A 17,106-nucleotide genomic window follows, 5' to 3' on the forward strand; every position below is an offset into this window, starting at 1 on the left:
ATCTCCTGTTGCAGATTGGTAGGATCCGCTAGCAAAGGAATTGAGGGTGACGGTGACCTTGACTGCCACTGAGAGAGCCGTGGTTGTCCTGATCTGAGGCTGGAGGTCTAGCTGCAGGAGGTGGCAGAGTTCTATGTCCACCTCCTTGCTGAAGCTGAGCCATCTAATACGCTGCTCCACGCTTAATTGGAGGTAGGCGAATTGCTGATGGAAGATCCTTGGAGTGTAAGGCTTCCTGTTGAGAACCCTGATGGCCCTTCTCCCTCTGGCCACATGTTCCAATCTTTCTCGTTGCCTGCACTCCCTCTGCAGTAGATCCTGGAAGGTGAGATCGACTGCCAGTAGAGCCCCCATTAATGTAAGGAAGTGCAGCACTTTGATATTTTGTGATAATAAATGTAACTAATTTTTGGTAGCCACAACACCCTGGAGACTAAACAACTTTTAAATGACTGATTTAAACTGTTCCAAATGTAAAACTGATAAGGAAACAGTGAAACAGCACAAACCTGAGAGCTGCAACTCATTACTCATGATCCCATTAAGTAGCGCCCCTGGAACCGGCTACCGACTGCTTCATGCCTCCTCTCCCTATCGCCGTCGGGGCGAGGTGCTAGGGCAGGGGACGATACTCAATTTGGCAGATCGGGCGCCCAGTGAGCGTCACGATCTGCCTGGTGCTGAAGTCCCCGGCGCTAACTCGTAGCGGCAGCGCTACGGCGGGGGGGTGCGAATTTGGCGTGCGGTGCTGGATTCACCTCGCTGTGGCGCTACTGCCTCAGCACCCCGTTAGCGCCCCCGCCAGGTGCTAACTGGAGGTGTTAAGGTTCCGAATTCTCCCCCAGCATGTTTTTATATTGACAGACTAAAAATTCCACTGCATGGCAATGAGGTACTTCCACCACTAGGTAGCATTATCTCCATGTTCTATGACCCTACTACTATTTAACAAAATGAAAGCATTACATTCTTTTTTATTTCCATTAGTGTTGGGGCTAAACCTTTGCAGTGTTATGCCGTAGAGGAAATATTACTGAAACATTACCAAAGACTTTTTTTAGGGGTTGCATTAACCTGTGATGAATTCTAGTAGCTTAATTCCACTTGCCTTCATGTTTTTAATTTTGCCTCTATGCCAAGCTCCTCCCTGCCTCTTGTGTCAGTCCTGTGTTGCCAATGTATAAATGTTGTAAATGATCTGATGGGAGGAATGGGCTGAATGACCTTTTCCTTATTGTGCTCGTAATACCTTATTTTTTAATATTGTGCAACCACAGGGTGAAATCCTGCTTCATGAATTGGGGAAATTGCCATTAAAGAACGTCAGTGTGCGCATTGCATCAAGTACGTTTTCTTTTCCACATCAACTTTCCACTGACCTCAAAATTCTGAAAGAGAAAGGTGAGAACTATGAAAGCTTGTCAACCTATCTAATTTCATTGGGATCCTTTATCAAAAACTTGTTACAGGCTGTTAGTAAATACAGCAATCGTGTGGTCAGTATGGATGAGTGCTGGAGTCTGACATTATGGCCCAGATTTTATGTGGCCTATGACAGCGTATGCACAGCGTGCGCCCTCGTAAGTGCCCCGCAAGTTCCGCATTTGCCTTCACAGATCCACCGCATCCGCTGGAAATTCACTTTCACTGGCGCAGAGTTGAGCTATTTGCCCAACTACTGCCCAGCGAATGCCCACCAAACCCTTACGCAAGGCCGCCTTTTACCAGCATAAGTGTTTAAATAAACGTTAAAATAATTTTTTTTAAATGATTTTAACATTCCCTTACATTTAAAATGAGTTCAGGTCAATTTTGTCCTGGTTAAAAACGTTTACATTTATTTTTCAAAAAATTAAATTTTTATTTTAAATGTTTAATTGAATGGTATTTTAATTAATTGTGAACCTGTTATTTCAGTGTTGTGAAATTGTGTTTTTTTAGGTGATTTCTATTATGCTTATGGGGATTCCGTATGTAAATAGAATCTCCATAAGCATAATAGGAATCTCCCTTTGTCATTGGTTGGCCTGGCCCATGTGATCACAGGGACGTTTGTGAACCGCATGCGCCCCTGGGATGCGTGAGCCTTTACGCAGACATACGCCTGCAGGACCAGGACCGCAAGAGTCCAAGGCTCCGGAGCCATCAGGTGAGTACGGTGTTTTCTTGTGGTTCGGAGGCGTGTGTGGGCAGCTGAGGAATTTAAATTCAGTTAATTAACTAAATCTGGAATAAAAAGCTAGTATCAGTAATGGTGACCTTGAAACTACCGGATTGTCGTAAAAACTCATCTGGTTCACTAATGTCCTTTAGGAAATCTGCCATCCTTACCCGGTCTGGCCTATATGTGACTCCAGACCCACAGCAACGTGGCTGACTCTGAAATGGCAGCTCACCACCACCTTCTTACGGGCAATTTGGGATGTGCCATAAATGCTGGCCTTGCCAGCGATGCCCATTTCCCGTGAATGATTAAAAAAAAAAAAAAAAAAACTAACCAGTATCATTTATTGCTTAAATATGTGCTGGTTAATGCCTTGCTCTGATGTTTATAGTTGATCTTTTGCAGTATTGCTTGTGGCTAAGGATGAGTTCAGACTGCTTATGTGGTGAGGCCACCTTTAGAGAAAGTGGGTCTGGGCGTACTTTGGAGACCAGCAGCAAGACTTGGAGTGAGGGTCGGTGCTGGGTTGAAGTTGGGTTATGTACTTAGTGGAGATGGATGTTGGGGAGCCGGGTTGATTTAAAAGCAAGCAAGAAAGAAAAAACTAAATAACAGGAAAGTTAAGTCCAGGAATGGCGCACAAGTGGACCTGAGAGAATGTACAATGATCCTGGGAGTGGCGTACAGGTGGAACTTTGTGCAGAACACCAGCAGCCTCTGAGTCAGAAGGTTGTGGGTTCAAAACCTACTCCAGAGACTTGAGCACATAATCTAGGCTGATGCTCCAGTGCAGTACTGAGGGAGTGCTGCACTGTTGGAGGTGCCGTCTTTCAGATGAGACGTTAAACCAAGGCCCTGTCTGCTCTCTAAATGGTCATAAAAGATCCCATGGCACTACTTCGAAGAAGAGCAAGTTTTTTCTTTCTTTTAAAGTGAGTCCAAGGCTTGTGGAGGCCAAGGCATCTCTATGTGAAAGTGAGGTAAATGGAGTTGCACATTTGTGCAGATGGTTTCTCTGGTATTTTATTGCTGGAGATGTAGGATGATCCACTCATCACAGTACTTATAACATTTAAAGCTTTCCTTCTATCTGAGCTTGAATGGGAAGCGTTATGACAGCTGTGTCAGAAAAAAATCTTGTGTTTTGCTGCAGTACGATTTGGTAGAACTTTTATGGCAGAATTTGTTTTGGGAGAAGGTTGAATTTGGGGAGAAAATTTTTCCTAATATGGTGAATTTTAAAAAAGTAGAAAATAATCAACTAGAAAGGGCAAAAATAAAAATTTGAACAATAATTAAGAAAAAACAATTAGCTAGTAAAGCAGAAAATTGATGCACAGACACAAATTTTATTATAACGTTTCTTCTTTCCAAAAAGCTTTAGCTATTGTATTTATTTGGTATTATTTTGAGCTAAAATAATGTAGAATTTGGAACTGATGCTCCATATTTTGAACACACTATTGTATATTACAGGAATTCATATAAGGAAAGTGAATTTTCAAAAATTAATGAACGGTGTGCTTCACACAAAACTCTGGATTGTTGATAAGAAACATATTTATATTGGCAGTGCGAACATGGATTGGAGAGCACTAACTCAGGTAAGTATAATACCTATTCCATTGTAAAGCCCTCCTATCAATTATTGAGTCTCCAACATCATCCCAAGTGCTCGGTGAATAATTTGTGAATGTTTTTGTAACAGGAAATTACTATTCCATCTTTTTATCCTCATCCTCAGATTCCATTGTAAGGATACCACTGAGTCTTATCCAATTCTTGCCTCTAGGTAATATCCTAAATTGCCTTTGGGTAATATCAAAGGCCATTCCACTTGGTCTTTTTGCTACATCTTGCACTAATTGTAAGAAAGTCACTCTGGACAACATCTGCAGGGATCTTGCTAAGGGAATTGTTGTACCTCCACCAAACATTACTATTTCGATTTATCAGCAATTTTGCAAATCTATTCTGATTGCAGGTGTTTGGTATGGACTTAAAGGGCCTCCCTCCTGAGTACTATTTGGTCAGGCTCAAATGTTATATGGAGGATGCTACATTATGAAGAAAATAAGACTGTCATCCTTGCAAGATTTCCATCAATCTTAAATTAAAATGTCCTTCAAATATTGAGTACCCATATTGTTGCAAAGAAACCCACCTGTAATAAGGTTTTTCTCTTTGTGCCCTCTTGTACGAACACATTCACATTTTCACAGAAGATCTCAAGTTCAAGAGGGCAAGGTGTCTTGTGTTGATTTTGCTTATCTTCTTCATCTCTCATTTCCTAACAATCAGAACCTGAGTTCAGTTTGCAAAAACAGAGATCATGAGTATCCAAACTGCGTGTGTTCTTGAAAATGACTACCCTTAACACCCTTAACCTCCCAAGACTTTAAAATAATCATGGAAAAGGCTGTAGATTTGAATGGAATCGTGGAATTAAATTGCCAAATTGCCATAAATGGAATTAAAATTACTCAGTTACCATAAACCAGTGGCTCCAATTTTAAACAGACAGAAACAAAGAATGTAATTCTCACAAAGCTGGTAAAATCCTGAAATCCTATTTAATAAAACCAGCAATTGATTTATTTAGTCACCTTAAACCAGTGGCCTTGATTGTAGCAGATGATGGGAAGGAGAATATTTTTTGTTATAGTTTGGCATTGTTAGTTCCGAGCAATGTAAAAGAAACACATTGGCCCAGTAATTCCGGGCCCAACGCATGAGTACGGACGGGGTACTCACGCGTGGGCCCGATGGAAGTGCCAGTTTTCAGCATGCACAGCGCATGCGCGGAAAACCGGCATTTCCTGTCCTCTGAAGCAAGGGGTTCAGAGGACGAACGCGCGCGCGCAGGAGTCTGCGCGTGCGCGCTGAAATTCCTTTTTTTCCCACAGGTTTGCGCGTGTGTAAGGGCCTCTCCTTTTTACAAATGTAAAAAGGAGACGTAAGGACTTCATTCTTTAAGGTAAGTGGTCTATTATTTAAAATTATAACATTTTTTCCACAGCTTTATTGTTTTTAAGGACTTTACAGTAAGGTAAGTGTAGTTTTAGATCCGATTTAAAAAAAAAAAAAAAAAAAAAAAAAAAAAATATTTTTTCAAAAATTTGATTAATTGTTTAAAATAGTTTTTTTAAAGTTATTTATAGTTTATTTAATTATTGGGATTTTTTTTAAATTTTATTTAAAGTTAAACTAGTCTTTTGGGCGCCCGTACTTTTCATGAGTTTGACAGTTCTTACTATCAAACTCATGAATGAAGTTTCCCCTCCCCTGATTGGCTGCACAGTGCTCACCTGATCCCAGCCGGCACATCGAACTAACTACGCCGCTGGATCAGGCAAGCACAGCGCACCGACTGCTGAACCGGGTCAGTGACAGGAATTCCAAGCAGGCCCAGGCTTCAGCTGTCGGCGCGCCGGGTAAGTGCACATTGGGGGCTTGCACGCACGGCAAGCCCCCGAACCTAATTTCTGGGCCAATGTTACATCAGCTATACAAACAGTAATTCAACATGATCATTCAAAGTTTAAGAAAAACCTCAAGCAGTTTATATCTGACCAGGCATCGGTGTGATTTGAATCAGACTGATGTAAAAGGTCTTATTCTAATTCTGCTATCCTCCAGTAAAAACAGATCCCAGGCATCATGCTGACAATTATATGGGAGACTTGACTTTTATTACGTTATCAAATATGGCTGCAGATCATTTAATGTAATTTCTTACAGGTGAAAGAATTGGGTGCTGTGGTTTACAACTGCAGTTGCCTTGCCAATGATTTCTCCAAAATCTTTGAAGCTTACTGGAGTCTCGGACAGCCAAATGCCACCATCCCCTCACCATGGCCATCTTCTTATTCCACAAAGTTTAACAAAGAAACACCTCTTGAAATAAAGCTGAACGGAACTGCTGCAAAAACATACTTTTCAGTGAGTTGATACAAACATCTATGTTTTCAAAGAAATACAGCTGTCTAGACAATACAATCTGCAAAATATAAATACAAAATCCATGAAAAAGTTGGTATTGATATACTCAACTGCAAAACATTCAAGGGCATACAACTGCTGGGGTTTTTCTGGGGGCTGGCCATCAGACCTTGCTTGGTGCTTGGCACACTCTATAATGACTGCAGAAAATATTGGTGCTCAGATTGCATCTTTCTTTTAAATACAGGCCTCATGAAGTCTGCCTAGCTGGGCTCTGCAGCTGAGACTGGCCCTGCTGCTTCTCCTCTGCCTCCTTCAACTTCTCCTGTTTACCTATGCTCTTGGCTTCACCTGGTGAACAAAGCTCATATTGCCGAGCTAAATCCTGCGGTGGATGTAACTGTGCTTGTGCTTGGTATGGGATGTGTGCTTTAACAATGGCTTCAGAGCTGTTAACGCAGGCTTGCATCACCTCCTTCGGAGGGAAGAAGAGGAACCATATGTTACTGTGATGGTTGAGAAGCCATCAGCCGTGGCTCAGTTGGGAGCACTCTCGCCTCGAAGTCAGAAGGTTGTGGGTTCAAGCCCCACTCCAGAGACTTGAGCACAAAAATCTAGGCTGACAGTCCAGTGCAGTACTAAGGGAGTGCTGTACTGTCAGAGGTGCTGTCTTTCGGATCAGACGTTAAACCGAGGCCCCATCTGCCCTGTCAGGTGAACGTAAAAGATCCCATGGCACTATTTTGAAGAAGAGTAGGGGAGTTATCCCCAGTGTCCTGGCCAATATTTATCCCTCAACCAACATCACTAAAACAGATTATCTGGTCATTACCACATTGCTGTTTGTGGGAGCTTGCTGCCCGCAAATTGGCTGCCGCGTTTCCTACATTACAACAGTGACTACACATCAAAAAGTATTTCATTGGCTGTAAAGCGCTTTGGGACGTCCGGTGGTCATGAAAGGCACTATATAAATGCAAGTCTTTCTCTTTTTTAATGAAACAAAGCTAACATAACTAATATTGTTCGTATGGTGTTTTGTTGTAAAGTATGCACCTGAGTGATTGGGAGAGGAAAGAGAATAAGAAGAAATGAATGACACTAGCCCTGACCTTTGCCAGCCTGCTAGCCTTCACATTGCTCACATTGTCTATGGTCACAGGTGCAGCATGACAGTATGTGAGGGATTTATCCCGAATGAGTCCTCCTCTGCTCCCAGCCTCTGTTGTTATGAACAGCTTTTTCCTGCAAACAGAGAAGTAATGTTGACATGTTAGAAGTCAGAAGAAGACTTCGACTAGTGCGAAAGAAATGGCCACCCAGTGTCATGCATCATACAAATATGTAATGTACTAAGCTTGTTTTGTGAAGTCACCTTCCTAAATGGCCAAGGGGCAACAGTTGCAGCTGTAAGTGAGAGCAATAAAGTGTATCTTGCTGCAGTATGGACATACAAGTGAAGCTTAGGAAAACCTGATTTCATAGGGCTGAGCAGAGAGCATCAGTCAAAACGTCAGAGGAAACAATTCGTGGGCTGGATTCTTTCTCCGTCTACTTGATATAGTGCAGTGCTGGCTAGCCTTTTCTTGGCAGACATCCTGAGCATATAAATTTCTATGCAAGTTCTCTGTGTATTTGAGACCCATTAATTCTGTCAGCCACCTCCTGCCAAGCAGACTGGATATTTTCTCTCACAGGAGAGTGCCCTAGAATACCAAAGAGACAACCCTCAGGGATCTGGAGGCAGGGTGGGAAGAGGTAATTATAGTGGGAGGAGGCCCATGTGGAGTATAAATACTGGTATAGACCAACCAGTTGGGTTGAAAGGTTGCAGATTCTATGTAACTCTATGTAAACTAGAGAAACCTCCTGAAAAGGTAATGGTGCTGCTACTCTCAACTCGCCCCAGCCTGAACTCCCCCAATCTCTCAATCACAAATTTGTGTATGGACCTGAAATATACTGCTCTGCACACTTGATGGTCCCAGCCTGCCCCACTGCTGAGGTAGTTTCATAGAATCATAGAAAAATTACGACACAGAAGGAGGCCATTCAGCCCATTGTGTCCGTGCTGGTTGGAAAAGAGCTATCCAGCCTAATCCCACTTCCCAGCTCTTGGTCCGTAGCCCTGCAGGTTAAAGCATCCCAAGTGCACCTCCAAGTACTTTTGAAATGTGGCTAGGGTTCCTGCCTCTACCACTCTTTCAGGCAGTGAGTTCCAGACCCCCACAACCCTCTGGGTGAAGAATTTCCCCCTCAAATCCCCTCTAAACCTTCCCCCAATTACTTCAAAGCTGTGCCCCCTGGTAAGGGAAATAGGTCCTTTCTATCCACTCTATCTGGGCCCCACATAATGTTATACACCTCAATCAGGTCTCCCCTCGGCCTCCTCTGTTCCAAAAAAACAACCCCAGCTGATCTAATCTTTCCTCATTGCTAAAGTTTTCCAGTCCTGGCAACATCCTTGTAAATCTCCCCCGCATCCTCTCTGGTGCAATCACATCCTTCCTGTAATGTGGTGATCAGAACTGCACGTAGCACTCAAGCTGTGGCCTAACCAGTGTTGTATACAATTCTAGCATAATTCCCTGCTCTTATGTTCTATGCCTCGGCTAATAAAGGAAAGCATTCCGTATGCCTTTTTAACTACATTACCGCCTTGTCCTGCTACCTTTAAGGATCTGTGGACATACCTCTCAGTATCCTTCCATTAATTGTGTATTCCCTTGCCTTGTTGCCCCTCTCCAAATGCATTACTTCACACTTTTCCGGATTGAATTCCATTTGCCACTTTTCTACCCAACTGCCCTACATTTCGTTGTACTGCACTTGTGCACTAACAATGACAATAAAGTTGATGATGATGAGTTCATCGATATCTTCCTGCAGTCTAAAGCTTTCCTCCTCACTATCAACCACACGGCCAATTTTTGTATCATCTGCAAATTTCTTTATCATGCCCCCTACATTTATGTCTAAATCATTAAGATATACTACAAAAAGTAAAGGACTGAGCCCTGTGGAACCCCACTGGAAACAAGGTCCCACAGCCTGCCATGTGGGACCTTGTCAAAAGCCTTGCTAAAATCCATGTAGACTACATTAAATGCACTGCCCTCATCGACCCTCCTTGTTACCTCCTCAAAGAATTCAATCAAGTTAGTCAGACACGACCTTCCCTTAACAAAACCATGCTGACTGTCCTTGATTAATCAGTGTCTTTCTAAATGAAGGTTTATACTGTCCCTCAGAATTGATTCCAGTAATTTGCCCACCACCGAGGTTAAACTAACTGGCCTGTAATTGCTCGGTTTATCCCTTCCTCCCTTTTTAAACAATGGTACAACATTAGCAGTTTTCCAATCCTCTGGCACCACTCCTGTAGCCAGGAAGGATTGGAAAATGATGGTCAGAGCCTCCACAATTTCCTCCCTTTCTTCTTTTAATAGCCTCGGATATATTTCATCTGGCCCTGGCGATTTATCTACTTTCAAGGATGCTAAACCCCTTAATACTTCCTCTCTTACTATGTTTATCCTGTCCAATATTTCACTATCTTCCTCCTTAACTTCAGCATTGCCATTGTCTCCCTCTATTGTGAATACAGCTGCAAAGTATTCATTAAGTACCTTACCCACATCCTCCTCCATCTCCCCACATCACCATTTTGGTCCCTGATAGGTCCTACTCTTTCCTTAGTTATCCTCTTGCTCTTTATGTAATTATAAAAGATCTTTGGGTTTTCTTTGATTCTACTTGCCAGTATTTTTTCATGCCCTCTTTTTGCTTTCCTAATTTCCTTCTTAATTTCACCCCTACACTTTCGATACTCTTCTAGGCTTTCTGCAGTATTGAGCTCACGATATCTGATATAGGCTTCCCTTTTTTGCCTTATCTTACCCTGTATGCACCTTGTCATCCAGGGGGCTCTAAATTCTTTGCTTTATCTCTTTGTGTCCCCATCCCTCTTATCCTTCCACTCCGTCACCCCTCCCCATAATGGGCTCGAGGGGTTGAATGGCCTACTCCTGTTCCTATGTTCCAATCTGGAGTAGCATTGCTAAGGGCAGTCTTGAGTAACGTGACACTGTTTAATGCCTCTCAGTTGCATCAGTTCCTTGAAGGAGCTGCATTTAAAATAGGATCAAGGATGTTATAGATTGTAATTTATATAGATACTCTATTACCATATACATACACATTATACAGAGACCATGATATTAAGTCTAATTAACAATTAGTCACTGGATTGTAATTGGATAGAAAAATGCTCAAGCACCAATTGAAATTGTTATTTTATCTAGAGCTCTCCTCTCAGGATGTGCCCAAAGGGCCGGACTACTGACCTTGATGCTATTCTCAGTGGTATCAATGCTGCAAAGAAGTTTCTGTATGTTTCTGTCATGGAATATTTTCCAACATCACGTTTTCTACGACATGTATTGTAAGTAAAGTAGATTCCCAGTGCACCAGGGATGCACAATAGCAGTATTTATTTCATTAGAAACTTATACTCGTATGTGATGTTAAATCTCACTTTGCAACCTAGATACTGGCCCCATATTGATGACTCATTGAGGAAAGCAGCTATTGAACGCCATGTTCATATTCAAATGTTGATTGGTTACTGGAAACATACAGATAAATCCATGCTGGCTTACCTCCAGTCACTGCAAGCTCTAAGAAACATCAAGAAAGTCCATTTTGATGTGGTGAATAATGTTTTTTTTTAAAAAAGTCATTTACTAACAGCACTGATAATTGCCGAAAGTTTATTCATTCTCAGCTAACTTTATAATGTTAGTATTAAGGCCAAAATATATGTGGGGAAAAAAACCCACCAGTCTTTTAAACTATTAACTTGTAACTTGAAGCAAGGTCATTTTAATACTGATGCTAATAAAATGTTTAGAAAGTTGCTGTGAGGAATTATATTAACTCTCAATTTATTCAAAAAATATGTTTGATTATAATTCTTCAGGCTTACAAAAATTCTAACAGATATATAATTATTTTTGTGGCATTTCTTGTAGTGTGCTAAGCTTTGATATATATTATGCATAAAATACATAACAACTGGATTTCTTAACAGCAGCTCACAAATTTTACTCTTTTGCAGAAATTGTTCATTGTTCCTGTGGGAAAGTTTGGCAACATTCCTTATGCGAGAGTGAGTCACACCAAATACTTTGTAACAGAAAATATTGCCTATATAGGTAAGTGCTTTATCTTCCATTCAACGTTTCGGTGTCCTAAACTACAAATAAATGAGAAACATGGGAAAATGGAACTGTCAAGTATTCTACAATCTTTCAACGATTAAAAAAATGTTTCAAGGATAATATTTTATTCAGGTATTCATGTAATAAGCTTTGATTGAACTGGCGCATGAGTGATGTTTACCACAATAAAAACTGGGTAATAATCCTCAATACATCTTAAAATAAATTAGTGAGTGAAAACTTTGGTGAGATTCCCAGGTAAATACAAACTTCTAAATTTGCTATCTTAGTTTTGCAATTGCTTTGAAATTATTCTAGGGCATTTGCCTACGTTGCAAAAGTGACTGAACTTCGAAAGTAATTTAATTGGCTTTTTAAAAATTTGTTCTTGGGATGTGAATGATATTGGCAACACTGCCTTTGTTGCCCATCCCGAATTGCCCTGAGAAAGTGTTAGTGGGACTTGTCCTTGAACCACTACAGTCCTTGTGATGATGGTGCTCCTACAATGGTGTTAGGTAAGGAATTCCAGCATATTGACCCAGCAACAATGAATAAATAGTGATGTATGTCCAATCAGGATGGTGGAGGTGATGGTGTTCCCATGCCATTTATGCTCTTGTCCTTTGTGGTAGAAGTTGCAGCAGACCGAAGTGCTCTTGTAGTAGGCTTGGTGAGTTGCTGCAGTGCATCCTGTAGATTGAAAATACTGCAGCCACAGTGCGCCAGTGATGGACGGAGTGGATATTGCGTGTGGCGACAAGGACCCCAATCAAGTGAACTGGTATTGAGCATCTTGAGCGTTGTTGTGGTTGCACCCATCCAGACGAGTGATGAGTATTCCATCACACTTGAGCCTTGTAGATGGTAGGTTGGCTTTGAGGGATCAGGAGGTGAGCCACTCATTGCTGAGTACCCAGCCTCTGCCCTGTTCATGTAGCCATGGTGTTGAGATGGCTGGTCCCGTTCAGCTTCTGGTTAGTGTTGACCCGCAGATGTTTTTGATGGTGGGCGAGTCAGTGACGGTGGTGCCATTGAAGATCAAAGGGAAATGATTGAACTTTCTCTTATACCAGATGATCAATACTTATGTGACATGAATGTTACCTGCTACTTGTCAGCTCAAGCCTGGATGTTATAGGCTGGCATGGGCTGCTTTATTATTGGAGCAGTTGCAAATTGAACTGAAAACTGGAAGCATCAGCAAACTGACCACCTCACTTCTGACCTTATGATGGAAGTTAAGGCCATTCTTTCTTTATGCAGCATCTGAAAACAGTTGGGCCCAGGACAGACTTGTGAGGTGCTGCTGCTGAGATGTCCTGGGGCTGTGATGACCATACTTGGTCAACTGCTGCCTTGATGTTGAGGGCAGCTACTCTTGCTTCTCCTCTGATATTCAGCTGTAGCGTCCACGTTCTGATTAAGACTGCCATGAGATCTGGAGCTGGGTGATTCTGGTAGAACCTGAACCTGAACTGACTGTCAGTGAGCAGGTTAAAAGTGAGTAAGTATCACGTGATGGCACTATTGATGACTCCTTCCATCACTATACTTGTTGGATCTGTGATTCAGAGGATATGCTGTTATTAAATAATCACACGGATGCTGTACATTAACAATAAACAGGTCTTTACTGGAGGAGGGTAGTCTCAAGACTGGGGGTACAGAGGCATGCGCAAAGTGTGGTCACTGCCGGTACTACAGTATACAGGAGCAGTAAAAGTAGTTCTGGCTTAAAGGCACATACACTACAATTCCTCCCCTTTTAGATTAGTAATACCCCTAATATTCAAATAACAATTAACATTTCAACATGTACATGAAACAACAAAAGTCCATTTATAGATTCAGTCTTTGGGGCGGCTTCCTGACCCTTTCGGGATAGCGCCTTTCCGGAGGTTCTTGTTCTTGGTGCAGAGGCGATTCTGACCCCTTTTCATCGGGTAGTTCATCGGGTTCCACTGCTACTGGGTCTGAAGTAGATGCTACCGGTATGTCGGGCTCATCCCCAGGTACTCGAGACATGGGGTTGATGCGTTCCTGTGACGCTAAGATCTGATCGACGTGGCGTCTCACAATGTTCTCCCCGACATCCACTGTGTACATTAATGGCCCCTGCCTTGTACATATAGTTCCGGGTTGCCATTTCTCTGTTCGATAGTCACGGGCCAAGACTGGTTGCCCTACATTGAAGCTCCTTGTTGGCTTCTCATTGATGTGCTGGAATTGTTTGTCCTCAACATTTCTTCGCACATTTGGTCTGAGCAAGTCCAGACGAGATCTCAACCTTCGGTTAAAGAACATCATGGCCGGGGTCTGGTTGGTAACTGCATGTGTCGCGTTTCAGTAGGCTAATAAGAAATTGTCCATCTTATGCTGTAGTGGAATTTCATCATCGCACATGGCCTTTATCGCCTTCTTAAAGGTTTGTACGAACCTCTCAGCCAATCCATTTGTGGCTGGATGATACGGGGCGGATGTGTAATGCCTTACCCCGTTCATTTTCATAAATTTTTGGAACTCGTCGGACACAAATTGTGGTCCATTATCAGAGCAAATCTGCTCTGGCAACCCGTTTCTGGCAAATATGGTCCGTAGGACTGCAATCGTTTTCTCTGTAGTGGTTGAAGACATTTCTATCACCTCAGGCCACTTTGAATGAGCATCCACTGCTATTAAGAACATTGAGTCCATGAATGGACCAGCGAAATCAATATGCACCCGTTGCCATGGAGAGGAGGGCCACACCCATGGGTGTAGAGGGGCATATGGTGGTGCATTTTGGACCTTCTGGCATCCTAAGCAGCTCTTACTTAGGTCTTTGATTTGTTGATCGATTCCCGGCCACCACACATAAGCCCTAGCAAGGCTTTTCATTTTCACTCCCCCCAGATGACCTTCGTGTAGCTCCTTTAGCACTCTCTCCCTTAACTTGGGTGGAATCACCACTCTGGATCCACACATCACTGTCCCCTGGCATACTGACAGCTGTTCTCTTCTGGATGAGAATGCTGGCAACAGTGAGTCGCCATGTGTTGGCCATCCCCTCACCGTCAATTCATATACCCGCGATAGCGTCGGATCATTTCGGGTCTCCTTCTCTATATCCGTGTTTGTTACTGGCAATCGTTCAATTATTGACGAATAAAATATCTCGATAGGGTCCACTGCTGGTGCTTCCTCCACAGAAGGCAGTGGCAGGCACGATAGCCCATCAGCGTTCCCGTGCTGTTTCGTGCCTTTATATTCTATTTCATATTGATTTGCCCCTAGAAACAGGGACCATCTTTGTAACCGTTGTGCAGTCATCACTGGAACGCCCTTCTTAGGATTAAAGATGGAGACAAGTGGTTGGTGGTCAGTCAGCAAGGTGAACTTCTGCCCATGCAGATAGTGGTTGAATTTTTTTACTCCCCATACTAGGCTGAGGGCCTCCCTGTCAATCTGGGCATAGTTGCGCTCGGCTGAGGTTAGTGACCGAGACGCAAAGGCTACTGGCCTCTCCAACCCGTCTGGGAATTTGTGCGACAGCGCCGCTGCAATACCATAGGGTGATGCATCACATGCCAAACGAATTGGTAGTGCTGGGTTGAAATGGGCCAACACCTCTTTTGATGTGATCAATACTTTACACTTCTGGAAAGCTCGTCTACGTTCGTCATCCCACTTCCATGGTACCCTTGTTTGCAGTAGGGTGTTCAGTGGGTGTAATACCGTAGACAAATTTGGTAAGAACTTGTGGTAGTAGTTTACCAACCCGAGGAACGACCTCAGTTGTGACACATTTTCCGGTGCTGGAGCCTTGACTACTGCCTCAATCTTGTCAGGGGACTTATGTAACCCCTCTTCATCGATGACGTGGCCACAATACGAGACCTGTTTCTGGAAAAACTCGCACTTGTGGCGATTAGCTCGTAGCCCATACTCCTTTAATCTGGTGAGCACCTTCTCCAAGTTGGCGAGGTGATCACCGTCATTTTCGCCCGTGACCAAGATGTCGTCCAAATAACACTGGGTCCCTGGAATCCCTTGCAGGACCTGATCCATTGCCCTTTGCCAGATAGCCGGAGCCGAGGCTACTCCAAACACCAGCTGGTTGTATTGATAGAGACCTTTGAGTGTTGATCGTAAGGTATTGTTTCGAAGCTTCTTCTACCTCCATTTGCAAGTACGCCTGGGCTAGATCAATTTTGGTGAAGCATTTACCTCCAGATAGCGAGGCGAAAATATCCTCAATTCGTGGAAGCGGATATTGTACCGTGTGAAGGACTGGGTTCATTGTCACCTTAAAATCCCCACAGATGCGGACCTTCTTTGGTTCCCCAGGCGTATTACTCAACGACTTCTTCATTACAGGAGTGATGGGTGTAGCCCACTCGCTCCAGTCCACTTTGGACAGTACTCCTGAACGTTCCAACCCTTCCAGCTCTGCTTCAACCGCTGGTCTGATCGCATAAGGCACTGGTCTGGCCTTCAGAAACTTTGGGCTTGCATTTTCCTCTATTTTAATCGTTGCTGTTATGCCTTTTAGTGTTCCTAGTCCCTCCTGGAACACTTCTTTTGCGTCAGTTAGCATTTTTGACAGTCGTCCAGGTGTGACGTCATCATCCTTTTTGGCCTCCACCTTCAGTGCCTGTATGGAATGCCAATCTAATTGTATCTTCCGGATCCATTCACGTCCTAGCAGTGGCGGTCCTCCATCTGGCAATACATATATATCCATTTTAGGTATTTCCTGGCCTTTATATGTCACTTTCACCCTTATTTTTCCTTTGGGGTAGACTTTTTGCCCCGTATACATCTTCAAGACAATCTCTGTAGCTTTCAAGGGTATGTGTGAAAATAGCCGCTTGTAGTCTCTTTGATTTATGACTGTTAGAGCTGACCCTGTGTCCAATTCCATTTCCACTTGGACTCCGTCTATCTTGAGTGTAACCCAGATAGTCTGGTGATCCTCCATTTCAGTTACCTTATGTAGTTTCAGACAACCCAGCTCCTTGATTCCGGAGTCTGTGTCACTTTTCTGTTCATCTGAACCACAGTCCATCACCTGGTGTACCTTTTTGTACTTCTCCTGTGGAGATTTCTTACTGTTGGTTTTCTTCCCAGACCTGCAGACTCTTGCTATGTGTCCTGCTTTCCCACACTGTCTGCACACTTGGTCCTTGAACCAACAATCTTTCTGGTCATGTGTTGTTCTGCCACAGCGATAGCACTTCCCTGTTCCATAGGACATTTCATTGGTGTCATATTCTTGCGGTCTCCGTTGTATCTCTGCAGCGCCCCTTGCGGCTGCTTCGTGTGATACTGCCATACTGAAAGCTTTGTCCAGCGTAAGACCCTTTTCTGATAGAAGCCGTTTCTGGGTTCCTTCACTTTGTAGCCCACACACACACTTGTCCCTTAACGTATCTGCTAGTCCCGCTCCAAACTGGCAGTGTTTCGATAGCTTGTGCAGTTCCGTTAGGTACTCAGCATTGCTTTCGTCTTTGTGTTGGTTCCTTTTATGGAACTTAAATCGTTCTGCTATCAGCAGCGGTGTGGGGTTTAAGTGGTCCTGTAGGATTTCTGCTATGCTTTCAAAATTCTTGTTTACCGGCTTCTCTGGGGTTATTAGATTTCGCAGTAACCCATAAGTTTCTGCACCCATGGAATTTAACAGAACCAGTGCTTTATTAGCATCTGGCACTTCATTTGCCCTGCAGTACACCTCAATATGTTCCACATATGTCGCCCAATCTTCGACTTCATTGTCAAACGTAGGGATACTGCCAC

General features: G+C 43.2%; 1 protein-coding gene across 1 annotated transcript in view; it reads left to right on the top strand.

The window, feature by feature from the left end:
* LOC147109305 (5'-3' exonuclease PLD3-like) overlaps window positions 1-17,106 on the top strand; it is a 97,273-nt gene that overhangs the window by 63,340 nt on the left and 16,827 nt on the right. The window contains exons 5-10 of the mRNA XM_086003121.1: window positions 1,278-1,401; window positions 3,641-3,768; window positions 5,906-6,106; window positions 10,411-10,550; window positions 10,656-10,818; window positions 11,226-11,322. Of these exons, the coding sequence (XP_085859247.1) occupies window positions 1,278-1,401; window positions 3,641-3,768; window positions 5,906-6,106; window positions 10,411-10,550; window positions 10,656-10,818; window positions 11,226-11,322 (853 nt within the window). The remainder of the gene's footprint in view (window positions 1-1,277; window positions 1,402-3,640; window positions 3,769-5,905; window positions 6,107-10,410; window positions 10,551-10,655; window positions 10,819-11,225; window positions 11,323-17,106) is intronic.

Source organism: Somniosus microcephalus, chromosome 12 (genome assembly GCF_052327205.1).
Source record: "Somniosus microcephalus isolate GS21.2 chromosome 12, FLI_Smic_1.0, whole genome shotgun sequence".
Lineage (NCBI taxonomy): Eukaryota > Metazoa > Chordata > Chondrichthyes > Squaliformes > Somniosidae > Somniosus > Somniosus microcephalus.